General features: G+C 35.5%; 1 protein-coding gene across 3 annotated transcripts in view; it reads left to right on the top strand.

The window, feature by feature from the left end:
* The first annotated feature begins 6,730 nt into the window (after positions 1–6,730).
* Positions 6,731–16,054, top strand: part of HERC4 (HECT and RLD domain containing E3 ubiquitin protein ligase 4) — a 105,923-nt gene continuing 96,599 nt past the window's right edge. For 2 of the 3 annotated variants that reach the window (XM_004680846.2, XM_004680845.2), the window contains exons 1-3: positions 6,731–7,065; positions 8,227–8,339; positions 8,786–9,090. In XM_004680846.2, coding sequence (XP_004680903.1) covers positions 8,865–9,090 — 226 coding nt within the window. In that variant the 5' untranslated portion in view covers positions 6,731–7,065; positions 8,227–8,339; positions 8,786–8,864. Of the gene's footprint in view, positions 7,082–8,226; positions 8,340–8,785; positions 9,091–16,054 lie in introns of all 3 variants that reach the window. The other variant, XM_012723664.1, reaches the window with a different exon arrangement.

Consider the following 16,054-nt stretch of genomic DNA (forward strand, 5'->3'; position numbering starts at 1 on the left):
GTACATGTACATGCATTTTTTGTGTATATATTTTTGTATGGATGCACATTTTTCTATGGATGGACATTATATTGTCAATGTTATATATTTAGTTTGACAAGTTCTCATAGCTGAGATTCCTCCTCTTTATTGTTATTTGTTTCTTTTAAAAGAAAAACATGTTAAGTTAAAGGATTCATCTAAGTATAGATGGCACACTTCAACTGCATTACTTGGAGTTGCTCATTATAAAGAGAACTCCCAGAATCCTCATGAGTTCTATGGGATACATTTTAAAGTATAGTTTATGCGATAGTTAAGTCTTTCAAAAAATATTCTTTATTGCCAAAACCAAGCAAACAGAAATCACAGGGCATTTTGAGCATTTTTTTCAGAAAGTATAGTAACTAGAATAATCACAATAATTTCAAAAGCATGAACACATCCCCACATACTGGTCAAGGGCCACATTACATGTGATTTCCCATGCTTATGCCTGCTTGACTATCAGCTGAATAAAATATTTTTAAAAAACATTGCAATCATTGAGTACAAGTAATGATGGAAGAAATTATGGAAAATAATAAAAAGCATTTAAAAATGTTTCATATGGCCCTCCCTGGTGGCGCAGTGGGTTAAAGCACTGCACTGAGAAGCTAAAGCCACTTCCGCATGAGTTCGATTCCCACCTGCCCCGGAGGTGACCACATGGTGTGGCAGACCTCTCCTGGCCGCCCGCTGCTCCCCTCAGCAGTGTACTTCGTTGATCTGACTGTTCTGCTCCCCACTCTCTCTCTCTGGTGAAGCCTCTCACCGCCCCTGAGCCTCTGGCCTGTACCCCAGTTCTGTATGTACAAATAAATAAATCTTTAAAAAAAATTTCATATTTTCAAAATATGGACATTATGATTTCAGAGTCAGTATTGAGAAGAAAATTAAGCTTGTATATAAATTTGGAGAAGGAAAGTAAGTTAGTATAATTGTGAGAATGAAAATTGAGAAAGGTATCTTCTATAATATGTAATCCAGAACTTCTGTTTTTTGTGTTGTAGATTAAATGACATCCATCATACATGATAATACCAATAAAATTAAGTAGCTTGAATCTATTAAGAAGACATGTCAATTTTTTTCTGGGCTTACTAATTTCTGTGACAGAAGAGAGTTCTTTTTCCCATCTTTTCTGGGCTAGGCCCATATCCACTTGGATGACAGAAAGAAAATTTAAAAATGAAATTCAAAAGGCAGGAAAAAAACTGCCAAGATAAGGAGTGTTCCTATTACCACCCAAATTCATATGTTAAAGTCCTACCCTGCCAGCCCTCAACTCAGAGTATGCCTGTATTTGTAAAGAGGACTTTAAAGAGGCAATTAAGTTAAAAAGAGGTTAATGGGTAGGACTCAACCCAATATGACTGTTGTCTTTTTAAGAAGTACTAGGTCATACAAAAAGAGACTGAGAAAGGCCAGGTGAATATTCAGGGAGAAGGTGGCCATCTGCTACAAAGTCAAGGAGACAGGCTGGAAGGAACTAATCCAGCCTTGATGTCTGACTTCTAGGTTCCAAAATTATGGAAACATTAATTTATGTTGTTTAAGACATCAAGTCTGTGGTATTTTATGTCAGTCCTAGCAAACTAATATAGGAACACACTTTTTTTAAATATAAGAACAAATCCAAGCTCTTGAATTATCCTACTCAAAGCTTGTCCTCCCACTTCTCCCAATAGTCAGCCTCCTCCTTGTAAATGTCTTGAAGTCAGAACACTACCAGTGGCCCAGCATTCCTCACATTCTCTGGTCCCCTCAAACCCTGTTGATTCATCATAACCCTGTTGATCCTATCCCCAAAATGTCTTGGATATAGCTACTTCACTTTATCTCCATCACTACCACTGTAGAACTCACCATTATTTTCTCCATTTGGACTATTGCAAAAAATACCTCCTACATAATCTAATTTGCTCAGTTTTCATCCTCTAATTCAGTATTCCTGTCCAAATGAAAAGCAAAAGCAATATCTTTCTTATCATATGTAATACTTGCTTCTTCTGTTGGCATATAACCCTTGAGGAGTACCAATCTCTCTCAATTTATGATGGGTCTTTCAACATATGCCTTTAATATACTTTACCTACTGATGTCATTACCTAGCCTAGACTACCTTTGGTATGCTCAGAACACTTACTTTAGTATAGTTGGGCAAATCATTTAAAGCTATTTTTTGATAAAGTGTTAAATAGTACATGTAACTCATTGAAGATCAAAAGCAAAAAAAAATAAAACCCTAATAAAATAATTAAATATGGTGCCTATTAAATGTGTATCATTTACATCCCACTATAGAAACATCATTTTTGAACTATCACAAATCAGGGATTGTCTGTACTTAGAACTCTTTAGTGTACTCTGTTTGATCTATATTTTGACTGCCTATTAGCAAATGTATCTAGTGTCTCCTCTACTCCATCTGCACTAATTTTCTTTCAATTCCTAAAAAATATACTTTCCTGCTTTGCTTTTCTCCCTCCACCTATAATGTCTTCTCATGCTCTCTTCACAGGGATTAATCCTTCTTTTTGTTTTCAGTTTTAAAGGCTACTTCTCCATTAAGGCCTTCCCTACCCATTTTATTTCAAGAACTTTAATGTTGTCTATCTCTACCCTTTGTTTCCATAGTATTTATTACAATTTCAAATGCTTTTATTTGCCTGTTTAATTAAAAAAAAATCTACTACTAGAATTGGGAGGACAGCACAGAGTAGGTTCTCGGTAAAGGCTTGTTAAGTCTTATAAAGGATCTGACTGCTTTGAAAAAGTTTCAGACTGGAATCATAATGACAGGTCAAATGCCAAGGAGAAGAGATGACCAGGGAATCTATAAGACTGGGGATGAAAAAAGCAGATGAGAGCTCTAGATGGAGGAACTCACTGAGAGACAGAAAAACATGTAGTCATGAAATTGTTTTGATTGAGTGGAAAAAAATCTTGGAGGACAAGAATATTAAAGGCAGTTTTTCCAGTTGTTCAACTCAAAGTGGGTCATTTTTTGATTGGGTAGCAATTGATGACAAACTTATGGATAGTCAGTTTGTCCTTTCATTGTTAACAATAAAAGGATTAACCTTGTCACACATCCCATTTTCTCATTGTTGGGACTTAGGTTGTTTTAAATTTTTGCTATTAGAAAAGCAGGTTTGCATCACAGTAAAATCTCTGTAACAACTTAACAATGAAAACCTTGTTCATACTTTTAGTTTCCTGCCTTTTTGTCTCTCACTTCTACTAGAAATGGTAGAGTAGCACACAACACATAGTAGGTGATCAATAAGTATATTGACTTCTTCATGTAGTTCCTTACATTTTATAGTCCTAATATAAGAAATAGTTTGATACAGATAAGTAGAAGTGATTTAATACAGGTAAATAGTCTAGAGCAATGTTTAGTAATAAATATTGCTATTATTATGATTTACAGATTCTTGATACAGTGTCAAATTTATTTATAAAATGGTTATAATAGTTTACTGTGCTGCCAGAATCAGGGATTAATTTAATAAACAATTTCTGAGCAAATGCTGCTGGCCAAAAACTATTCAAAACATTGGGAAATAGGGCACTAAGCAAAAAGGGACAAATCCCCTACTTATGGCTTCTTCATCTTGGTGGAGGGAACAAATAGTCATCTACATTATATATTTGTAGATCACTTATAATTGACTATTTTTAGGTATCTACATGACATACATATACATACACGACAATATATACTATCCATTTATGTATTATATGACAAAATATCAGGTAGTGATAATGGATATGAAAGAGAACAAAGGGTAAGGTTAAAGAAAGGTTAGGGGGTGAATTTTTGCATAGGATGGTCAGTGAAGTCCAGAGAGGTGACAATGAGTAGCAGCTTGAATGAAGGAAGTGAGGTAAGGCACAGCACAAGTAGCACAGCTGGATGGAAGTGCAAGTGGAAGGGAATAATAGAGTGAACACATATTTTAGCAATTTCTCAACAATCTGAACATTACATTTTTTATTGAAAATAATAGCTAAAATATTTTACTTTATTCTAAGTTATAGAGTTGGGTGAAATGGCATATGCTCTTAAATCTTTTTACCACTTGCTTGGGAGAGATACTAGTTATAATGAAAGCTAACTATTATAAAACCCTTTCCTTATGTAAGTCACTGTATATGTTTTGACTCACAATAACCTGGTCAGATATACACAATTAACATTCCTGGCTATAGAAATCAGGGCTAAGAAGTAATTTTCTGTAAATGTCTGTGTTTGGCAGGATAGGATTGGAGTCTGCCTGTAGGCTCTGGCTCTGAATCCACCATAACTCACTATCTCATGCTTCTGTTATACAACACATTTATATTTTCTAACAACCTCAAATTATGTCATTTTACCTTAATATTGATGAGAAAAAAGAAATAGGCTGTTGAATAAAATGTTACTCAAGGACCTACTCTGCTGTCTTTATATCTAATTATAATTTTGCCTGCTTAGTCAGTTTTGCAGACTCTATCCACAATGTTAAGTGAGAACTTATTGTACTTGTTTTACCATAGAAATAATCACAAGCTATTTTCTAATGTCTTGTGTCACAGAGTCATAGGCTAAAGACAACACATAGAAATGTCCATTGCACTTTTACAAGGAAGACTTATATTTTTATACTCTCTATTCTATAGTATAATATAGTACTTGGGAACTCAGGCAGGGATTATGTTTCCCACTTCCTTGCATGTAGGTGTGTAGTTTTTGTAATGTTACATGAAGAAGTGATATGTGGCACCTCACAGACAAGGGTTTTAGAAACTCCTATGCCCACATCCCCTCAGGTTCCCAGAACTCAGCCTCACTCATTCAGAATGCCCATTTGGACTGTTAAAAAGATCAAAAGTGGGCCCTCCCTCGTGGTGCAATAGGTTAGAGTAATGCACTATGAAGCTGTCTGAAGCCACTGCGAGCCTGGGCTTGATTCCTGGCCAGGGAGGTGACCCATATTGTGCAGCAGACCTCTCCTGTCTTGCCAGCTGCTCCTCTCAGCAGTGCATTTCAGTAAATCCACCTGTTCTGCTCCCCACTGTCTCTGGTGAATTCTCTCACCTCCTGCACCTCTGGCCTGTACTCCAGTTCTTGTAAGCATAAATAAATCTTCATTAAAAAAATTCCATTAAAAAAAGATCAAAAGTATATTTTCAGTGTGTAAAGTAACTCAAGTTTTATTTTTTTAAGCATTAAGTATATTGTATTAGAGATTCTAAACCCTGTAACTTCCTCTTTAATGATCTAACGAGGCATCAAATCCTTAAAGTTACATGTCATTAAAAGTCCTCCAAGGACAACGAAGCCATCAAAATATTAATAATGTTTTGTGGATATTTTCACCATTCCTAATATTAAAATTGTGCTTTTTTTTTTGCTTCAACATCACATTATTTTAACTTATTTCTGTAACATATTGTTGTAGGTTGAAATGGGTTCTCCTAAGTGAGATGTGGAAGTCCTAATGTTCAGTACCTGAGAACGTGACCTTATTTGGGAATAGTCTTTGCAGATGCAACTCAGTTAAAAGGAGTCATACTGGACTAAGGTGGTCTTTCTTTCAATAACTAGAGCCCTTAAGGGAGGAACATTTGGACCCAGAAACACAGGGATGAAAAACACACAGAGATGGAGGCAGAGATTAGAATGAATGAATCTACAAACCAAGTAGTGCCAGGGAATAAACAATGAGCAGAAGCTAGCAGAGAATGGAAAAGATATTCCCTCTCAGACCCCAAGAGGGAACCAATCCTCCTGTCACCCTTACTTCAGACTTATGGCTTCCTTCTCTGAGACAATACATTTTTGTTGTCTTAAACTATACAATCTGTGACATTTTGTTATGGCAGCCCCAGTAAACTTATATATATATAAATACGTATACATACCGTACCATAGGCACTTTCTACATTTTTTTCAATGAGATAATATGGCCTATTATGGAATTTTTTCCGGATCTTGTCATCCACTCTGAAGAAGGTTCCAGCAAAGTCTAACATAAAATTTCAGAAGTGCCTTGCTTCAAGTCCTCTTTTTTTTGAGGGATTATGTCAAGAAGCCTAGCCAAGGAATTCTAGACTTCTTTTTCATGAAGCAGAGACTCTAGCTTTACTTAATCTTCTCTGAATAAAAGATGCCCTGCAATGTAAGTTTATCTCCCAGGGAGAGTACTGAAAGTTAAGGCAACCACCTCGAACAAACTGGTAATATTGACATTTAATGTCAGTAGCTTCTGCCATTGCTGTGAATATATCTCTTTACTGAGCGCTCCGGTTGAAACTGGGGATAAAACAATTTACCCGCCTTTATTATCCACAATTTGTGTTTCATCTGCAAATTCCCCTTGCAAAAATAAAGTATCAAGTAGACTGGGAGGTAAGAACAGAAAGTTAACCAAACCAAAAGAGCGAAGAAATTTTCTTGAGCAAAAGCCCTTTGTGCGCGATAAAACGTTGATAGAAGGTTTACAAAACTCCAACTTTTGCATTACCAGGCGGCTTCCTCTTCGCAAGCAGAACACTGCGCAGGCGCCAGGGTCGGCGTGCCCTGGGAAGATTCCGGCGCAGGCGCCCGAGCGGGTACGTGGGCGGGCTCGCGTGCGTGCCCGCGGTTCACTTCCGGTAGGCCCCTCCCCCTCTCCCCCGCGTAGCCACCTCCCCCTCTCTCTCCCTACTCCTCCCCGGTCTCGCCCCACAACTCTCCCCACCCCTTGCGCTCTCCGCGGGGCTCTCTCCTCCCGTCCTTCCCTCCCGCTCCATCCGGGTCGCTGACGGCTGTCTGTGGACTGGACAGCGGTGGCGGCTGCTTTTCTCTAAGGAACCTAGTAAAGTTTCACAGGAGCCGGGGAGGGGAGCAGCGGAGCAGCAGCACCGACGCCGGAGAACCCCTGGTGATCGCCGCCACTGGCTGAAGGAGAAGGGTCCAGGAACTGGAGACCTGCCTCAGCTGCGGCGTTGCCTCGCTCTCTGGGGAGGCGCCGCCCCCTATCGCCTGGGTTTCCCTTGCCTTTGAGGGACCGGGTGAGACGTTGCCCCGGTGGGTTCGGGGGTGTGTGACGGTGTTAGGGAGGAGGCAGGCCGGGTTGGGCGGATACAGGCCCGCCTGGCGCAGGGTGCTTTCTCAGCGCTTTCTTGGGGTGGGGGGTGGGGGCCCAGGGCAGTGTCGGGGCTCCCCGGCCGGGTGCCCGGAATGTCGCACCTCCCTGGGGAAGGCCGCCGAGGTGCGGAGCTTCGTCCGCGGGTTTCTGCAGCTGCTGCGAGCGAGCGGCTGCCGTAGTTGGCTCGTCTGCCCGCGAGGTTGGGTGTGTGCAGAAGATTGCTGTCCCTCGGCCCCCTGAGCTGATTTGAGAGCTTGTTCGGGGAATGATGGGAGCAAACTGCTCTCGTTCCCCTACCTGTTGCTGGCGAGAGGACGTCTTTCCTATACTCGTTCCGTCCTCATGCGCTGAAATCTGGGGTATTTTTCCAGTCCTCTCTAATTTTTTTTTTAAAGAGTTGGGGGGGAGGTGAAGACAATGCTGAACTCTCGGCACTTATCAAGTTCTGATGCCCCAAGAGAATGAAATAAAACTTATTTAATGGCTAGGTCACGCAGTGAGACAGTTTTCGGTGCTTGCTAGCCCGAATGTAGGAAAGTTGGGTGTTGAAACTTCCCAGGTTCTGTATAAAGAATGTGGGTGACTACAGCGGGTATAAGGTTGACTTCCTGTAATTGTGGTATTTTGTAACGTGATGTGGTAAAAAAAAAAAATTTGTGTAGGTTTAGATGAAGTGGACTCTTTGTTATCTGAATCTTTACAAGTGAAGAAATAATCAGTGTACTGGAAAGTTCTACAGATTTCGCGATCAAACTATCAGTGTCCCAACCCCCATCTCTATTCTCGAAAAACTGGCAGTGCTGGGGTTTTTCTGTAGTTGTTTTCCATCTTCAAATAATTGTCTCGGAGGTATAAAGAGCTTAAAGGGCTTTTTTTTTTCCAGTCACTTTTCTAATAGGAAATGTTTAATTTGGGGGAGAACTTTGATATTTAAACTGAAAGTTTCCCCCCTGTATGTTAGTTATGAATACAGATTTAGTTTTAAAATTAGTAGGTTGGAGTGTTGCTATTTTGATTTGCAAGAAAAGAGCTTTGGAGGTGATCGTCTTAATATTAAGTTTTGACATGTGGACATTTTCTCTAGGTCCGATTGGTATGAATAATTGGAAGAGTCATTTAAATTGTGGGAAGTTTGAAGTTTCCATTATTGGTTTTATTTCCATTACATATAGGACTCCAGTTTCTGTTAATGTGGAGGTAGGTATTAGAAAGTTTAATTTTGCTGTTGTTTGAGGGAGATTGCAAGGTTTTATATTGTTTTATGTGTCTAAATTTTTCACCATATATTTTTTTTGATTATTATTTTTGCTTAATGCTTATTTCTTGCTCCCATTGAAATTATTTAAAGGGAAAAGGATTCATTTCATTAAGTTACTTAGTGTTTGTTAGATTATCACAAGATAACAAAAAGTCAAAAGTGGTTAATATGTTTTACAGTCATGGAAAGTGATACATTTAAAAAAAATGTTTCTGGATGCTGTATTTACCCTACTGATTGGTTTTTGAAGCTAAATACTTGTGTAGCATATTTTAAAATAGGTTTCTTGTTGGCTATATAATGACTGTTGTAGTGTAGCACTCGAAGAGCAATTATGTATCATGTTTCCTTTGAAGTCATCTTAACTTTTTTTCTGTCTCTTCAGATATAGGGATACCTCCAACTTCCCAGTGGTTCAGAAGGGAGTTTTTTGTTGAAACTGGAAGACCAAAAGAATTACAAATATGTTGTGCTGGGGAAATGCATCTTTTGGACAGCTAGGTTTGGGTGGAATTGATGAAGAAATTGTTTTAGAGCCCAGAAAAAGTGACTTTTTTATAAATAAAAAGGTCCGAGATGTAGGATGTGGACTCAGGCATACTGTATTTGTTCTGGATGATGGAACAGTGTATACATGTGGATGTAATGATCTGGGACAGCTAGGTCATGAAAAATCCAGAAAGAAACCAGGTAAGCTGAGGAATTTTTTTTTTTGTTTAATATTTTTAATTATATAATTTAAGTTTGAAATGTTAAATAATTTCTCTAGTTTTAAGCCCCCCCTTTTTTTTTAAAAAAAAACAAGCTTTAAAACCAAAGTAGGAGCTAAATATATCCTTTACTTTTGCATGCTTCTAAATATTTTGTTTTATGTTTGCTTGCAAACTCTATAAACCCTTGTGGTATAAAACTCTAGTGTCAACATAATTATGGTGATGTAAAACGACATAGAAAACTAGCCTGTGTTGTATATATCTTCTTGACATAGAGTAGGTTATTAATTGGTTTGTTCACTTACCTTTAAACACGTAACTTATACTGTGTTGATTCCATGCTTTAGAAAAAAAAATTAAGACGAGTTTTTTACTTTCACTTACTTGGTAAAATAAATCCTTACTCTTCTATTTTCCTCCCTAATGTAGTAGCATTTTAAAGGTAGAATTTTATTTAGCTTGGTTGAAAATATCTTTTAATCTCCTAACTTCTTACTCTCAAGTAGTAATACCAGCTATTAGAAGTTTTCAAATATAAGATGTCCTTATTATGTAATAGTCCTATAAGCCAAATTTAAAACAATTTATAAGGTAATGAGAATTTTAAGGAGTTTGTGTATTGTTTTATCTTCTGTTTTCCTGGATATACATATTTCAAATTATATTACATGAATTTTGCTTTCAGTTACTACAAGTACATGTTAATTACTTAGGTGATAAGTAAAATGGCACCTGTACTGATTTACAGTTTTATTGTTTTAACTTTAACACTAATGTCCCTTAACTATTTTCTATGACATTTACTTTTCTTTACTAGTTCATTATTTCTGTGGTTTTGTTGTTAGTGTACTTTTGAGGTTAGTGTAGGGTTAAAATTCTAAGATTTTGCTCATCTTTCATACCTTCTCACTACCATGCTAAATCTCTTTTTTCTAATTGTGAATATTCTGCATCTTTTCTTTGTTGTTAGGGTCTTAATCCCCTTTTTCTGCCTTAATTTGTATTTAGTTTTTTTGGATGAATGGTAGTGATGCTTGCTTACAATAGCTCTAATTACTGCAGAACTCAAGGTAAATGGCATCTTTCTTGTATACTACCAAGCAAAAATATTTTAAGGAATCTTACCAGATTTTCATAATCTTCATCATTTAGATTGTCATGTTGGGAGAAATGAATGTTAATTTACTGATACTTATCACTGCTTCAGATGCAGATGGATTCCTACCTTTTTTAGTTTAGAGCACTCCCTCAGGTTGAGATTTTCATGGTATTGAGGCTGTTATACTTAAAATGCCCCACTGAAATAACTGAATTTTTTTTGTATTGCTTTAGTAATTTCTGAAAATCTACAAGGCAAGTAGAATGTACAAAGCAAGCACATAGATATTGCCAGTGTAGTTACTTAAATTTACTAAGGCTTACAATTTGTAAATATAATGTCTGTTCTGTGTCCAGGACAAGGGTAGACACTATATGCCAATATAAAATGATTATTTTGCCTGAAACAGCTTTTAATTCTGTTGGTGAGAATCTAAGAAACTTAAGTAGCCAGATGAATCTTCTTTTCGATCATGCTGACATTGTGATGATTGCATTGTGACATTTATATCACCATTTTGACTCACCCTGGAAGCATTATTTGGTAGAAGGGTGGGTGTACCTAATTTATGATACCTTTTAAGGTTTACCTTTTTGTTCAGTTTATATCACAGTCTACGGAATAGAAAAATGAAAGGTGTGAATTTTGCCTGTGAAAAATTTAGAGCCTGGGTTGGGAGTTAAGGAGGCATACCTAACTGAAATAACTGGATATGTGATATGTATTTAAAACTAGGAAATTTAAATGATAAGAAAATGTCATTGTGGGCTAGCATTAAAGAGATTTGTGGGAGAAAATGAAGTTTTAAGTTTTAAGTAAATCATTGACCAAATAATAGCCAGAAGATAAATCTGGAGCTAGAAAGATAAATCTAGAGTTTAGTTTTGTAGGAGGGAATCCAGACCCTGAGAAAAATTTTCTATTACCCAAGGTCCAGGCTCAATGATATATTGAGAGATACCTAGCTTACAGAAATAAAGCCTAAGACAAATTGAAGGGAGGCAGTGTGGTTCTGATAGGGACTTTGTCTTTTAGCCCTAGTTTTGATACAATGCTTGCCTGGGAAATTTTACTAATGTTTTTAACTAAAATTATTTCTCTTTGGAATAATTCCTTAATGGTTTAAATGCATTCCTTTCCTAGTCCTTTTTAACTTTGTAAGTTTGAGATCTGAATAAGCAGATGAGCAGTTCTTTAATTGATTTGAAAGTCTTCTGATAATTGAGTCTGGTTTTTTAGGTTCATGTAATAAACCTAATTTACTTCATCAGAGCTTTAAACTTGTATCAGCAAGAAAACAAACAGTAAGGAGGGCAATATGAATTATTTTCTAATAGACATTGGTTTTATAAGCATATTAAATATTGTATAATAAGGAGTGAAAGAGAAAGGGGTGACCTCATTCTTAAAGGATAACTTATTCTTGAAAGTCATAATACAATCTACTGGAGTACCAATCATAACAGTGTAGTTAATAGATTTTACTTGTGACCTATTGGAGAGATTCCTGATCTGGATAATATGTGAGCTACTTAGGAAGGTTTAACTGATTTTCTTCATACTACCTAGAATGCAGCTTATGTCCATTTTCATGTCTGTTCTCTTGTATGTGTATACTCCTTGCTATCACTACGTGGTCTTTCTGAATTACTTCCAGAGAGGTGAACAGCTGTTTCAAAAGTTTCATGTGTATATTTTTCCTTCATAACAATTTTTAACACTTTTTTTAAACCTAGTGACTTTTAATTTCTTACCTCGTAGCTAACAGGTAAATATATTTTCAAATATTCTAGGACAGTCCACATAAATGAGTTATTTTATTTTTATATTCCCTTCCAAATTCACTTTTGAAGGTTTTAAGATAATTCATAGGAAGTATTCCTTTCTTAACAAGATCATTTACTGACTATATATTCAATCAAAGGCCTAAATTAGTGACCATGGCCCTACGCATGTATTTTGAACACCTATTTCCATTTGTTTCATTTTAGAATCAATAGTAAATTATTTTATGACCATAGTTTATAAATACGATTCTGTAAAAATGACTGCTTTGATAACTTTTTGTGGTTTAAAATGTCTTTCAAGTAGATTATTTCATTTAATCCTTAAAGCAGTCTTGTGTGATAGCTAGGGCAGGTTTTGTGGTCTCAATTTACAGATCAACAAATTAAAAGTTAAGAGACATTAAGAGACAACAATTACTAGGCTAGTATTATATTAAAAGAGAACATGGAATGCTGTGATTTTACCTTTGCCCCATGAAAGTTTTCTCCTGCTATATTTAAAACATAGAAAAATATCTGTTCACCTAGGAGTATTTTAATATAATTTTGAGGGTTATAAAAAAATCTCTTAAAATTATTTTATAGTATAAAATAGTATAGTGAAACACTATTTAATGAAGACACCCTTTTTAAGAAAAAATAACATAATAGCTTATTTTTATATCATTTTTTCATCTCATTTGTAATCCCTGTGGGCTTCCCATCACCAACTCACCTGTGTGCCATCACCATAGTCCAGTGCACTCTTCCCCTCACCCCATTTTTGATCCCATTCCCCACTGCTCCCCCGTAAAATGTTTTTGGTATATAGTTGTTCATTATTATTATTATTTATTTTCCCCCTAATCCTTTATACTCCTTCAATGAGTGAAACCATCTGGTATTTTTCTTTTTCTTTCTGGCCTATTTCACTAAGCATGATCCTTTCCAGCTCCATCCATGTTGCTGCAAAAAGCATGTGTTTATCTTTTTGATTGCTGAATAATATTCCATTGTATATACGTACCACATCTTTTTAATCCAGTCACCTACTTTTGGGTATTTGGGTTGATTCCATGTCTTTCCTATTGTAAATAAAGCAGCAATAAACATGGGGTTGCAAGTGGCTTTTTGAATCAGTGTTTTTGAAACACCATGTTTTATAATTCCTTCCCCCCTCAATCTGGTCATAAATTAAAAAAAACATTTTAGGAACTGTGTAAGAAGATTGACCATTCTCTTTCAAGGTGTAGTACAGTAGCAATACAAACTAAACTATACATATATGTGTAGCTTATAATTGACTTGAAAACCAGCAGAAGATAAAATTTTGAATAGTATAACAAATTTTATTATGGCTTATGTTTAACTTCTATAGAAGTTACAGAGGTTATGAGCATAGATTTTCTTTTTTTGTATCCCAAAATAATTTCTACTGTTGGGTCATTCCAGAAAAGCATTTTGGTTACATAGCAGTTAGTTACTTGTTTGCCTTTCTTGCTTCTTCATTTCCCAACCTGCTCTTTCTGTTCATAAAATATAAATCTGTAAGTGAATTCCTTAATATATAATTGAAAGTTAAAAAGTAATATTGCAAAAATATACAAACATAAATCATGCACTTAAGAGTAGATTAAAAATAACAAATTTACCAACATTAAAAAAAGAACAAAAATATATAATACCAAGAAAGCTCATTTTATAACTCCTAATTTATGTTTTATGACTCCCAGTTTCCACAATACCTCCTAAGGAAGAGAAAGCTTTGATTATTGAGATTTGAAAAAGTAATTACGTGGGTCAGGAATGGAGGCTCTTTGGATACATTATTTTGAGAAAGGTTAGTGTCCAAGAATCACAATGTCAAGAGTAGGGAAAAAGTCATAATGCAAACAGATGACTACTGTTAGAGAGATGTATAATAATACTTTACTTTGTGTAGGACCCTACATCTGAGGAATTTCAAGAGCATTACACAATAACTCATGGTTCCTTTCAAATGCTTGTGACACAGTTTGCAAGAATTATCCTCACCTTAGGGGATATATTTACGGAGAAATGGCAGCACAAGTTGGTAAGTAACTTGTCAAAACAGCAGGTGACTGACTGGTGAACAACTTTTAGTTGAATCTGAAAATTAAAATCTACCAGTCTCCTAACTTATTCACTAAATTGTGCTTATGTTTAGAATTATTTATAGTGATATCTTCTGTTAGAGGCAGATCAGATACTAATGCACAGTTTACTTGCCATTCTGTTTGATGGCATATTGAAATAAATCATCATTTTACCAAGAAGCTAACATTGTGATACCACTTGGTACTTCATTATAACCTTGTGTGGTATGGAGAATATTTAAACAAATAAAAACTCACTATGGAACACTAAGTCTTCTCTCTTTCCTCTATTATGTATCTTAATTCTGTATCCCTTTTTGTCTAATGCTGTGCTATGTATGCTACAATCCCAGATCCATAGTAACTGCCATGCACAATTCGTTTGGTGACTAACATTGGAGCTTGGATTAGCTGTGTTTTGTCAAGTCTGCCATGTATCTCTTTGTAGGATGCATTGGTTTGGTGAATGCTTTATAAAACCTTTAACACAGAGAAGACAATCTCAGTAGATACCTAATCTGAGCAGTCTACTGGGGGTTTCTTTAAAGGATTTGGAACCAATGATTTTCTCTTTGTGATTAGTATGTTAGTGTTTTTACGGGATTGTAAGTAAGCTGTATACTTTCCTGAAAAGATTCCTTGGTAGATTTTGGTTTTGTAAGGTTTTTAGTTTTAATAAGGTAAACTTGTTGCAGATTAACAGTTTAAGTGGTCTAGTTTTCATTGTCCTGTTAGTAAGTATCCTTAGGTTTCCATGTCCCCAATACATCATACAAATGTAACTCTGTTGTTAAAGTTCATTCCAATACATCATACAAATGTAACTCTGTTGTTAAAGTTCATTCCTCAAAATCCCCAGGGATTTAAAAAATTGCTTTGAGGACAAAAAAACACATCTCCCTTAATAGATATTTGGATTTTGTAGGGTGTAACATATCAGGTACTTCTTAGTAAAGAAAACCTAACAGATAATTTATTCAGAGATAATTAAAAGGGTTTTTCTTTAGGCTAGGAATGTGTTAGTGGGAACAAAAGAGGAAAGCATTAGTGAAGACACCATATGAAAGATCCCATGATTTATCACCTATCTGCTTCTGTGCGTTTTATTCCTATGCTGATAGAATTAAAAAGGCAATTATTTTTATATCTCATTGAATTACAATAGTTGTTTTTAATGCAGGAAAAGATCTGTGCTTTGTATATCTGTACGATAGGTATTTCTTTTTTGTCAAAATATATATTTTTGATTTTGGTGCTCAATCTTTGAACTATAATATTTTATTTAACTACAGTCACTTCTGTGTTCATTCCGAGTATGGCAGAATTTTTGTGTATCTTTTCTTACTTAAAAGGAAACATTCTAGAGTCCTTTAGTATTGTGTTTTCTCATCTTATTTAAAAATATTCTAACTATTTCTATGTTAATATGTTTAGTCTAATTTTATTCCTTTGACAGGTAACACATTTTTTTCAGTTTTTCATAATTTTTCCTAATTGTTAAAATAGTACATATTTCTGGTAAGAAATTTGGAATTTGGTAATTATTGGACAGTAAAAATCATGACATCTTGTATAGATAAAAATGTCATTTGAGACATTTCTATATCTATGTATGTTTCTAACAAACTGGGAGTATGTTCTTTTGTCTCAAATTTTTTTTTTCATTAACAATTGAATAATAATTTAGTCTTTCCTCATGTTTTTTTTTTAAAGTATTGTTTAGGGACATCGTTAATGACAATTAACATTTAATCATTGAGAAATTCCAGATATAATTAAATGTTCTCCTGTTTTGAGGAACTAATATCCAGATTTTGCCAGAAACATATACATCAATTTAGACTTTGTTTGCACTTGCTTTTTTTTTTTAGGAAAAAGACTAATTTTAGCTAAACTCAAAAGACTGTATTTATTTATTGATTTTAAAGGTTTTATTTATTTATACATACAGAACTGGGG

The sequence above is a fragment of the Condylura cristata genome, unplaced genomic scaffold (genome assembly GCF_000260355.1).
Source record: "Condylura cristata isolate star-nosed mole 26May11 unplaced genomic scaffold, ConCri1.0 scaffold00011, whole genome shotgun sequence".
In the NCBI taxonomy this organism is placed as follows: Eukaryota; Metazoa; Chordata; class Mammalia; order Eulipotyphla; family Talpidae; genus Condylura; species Condylura cristata.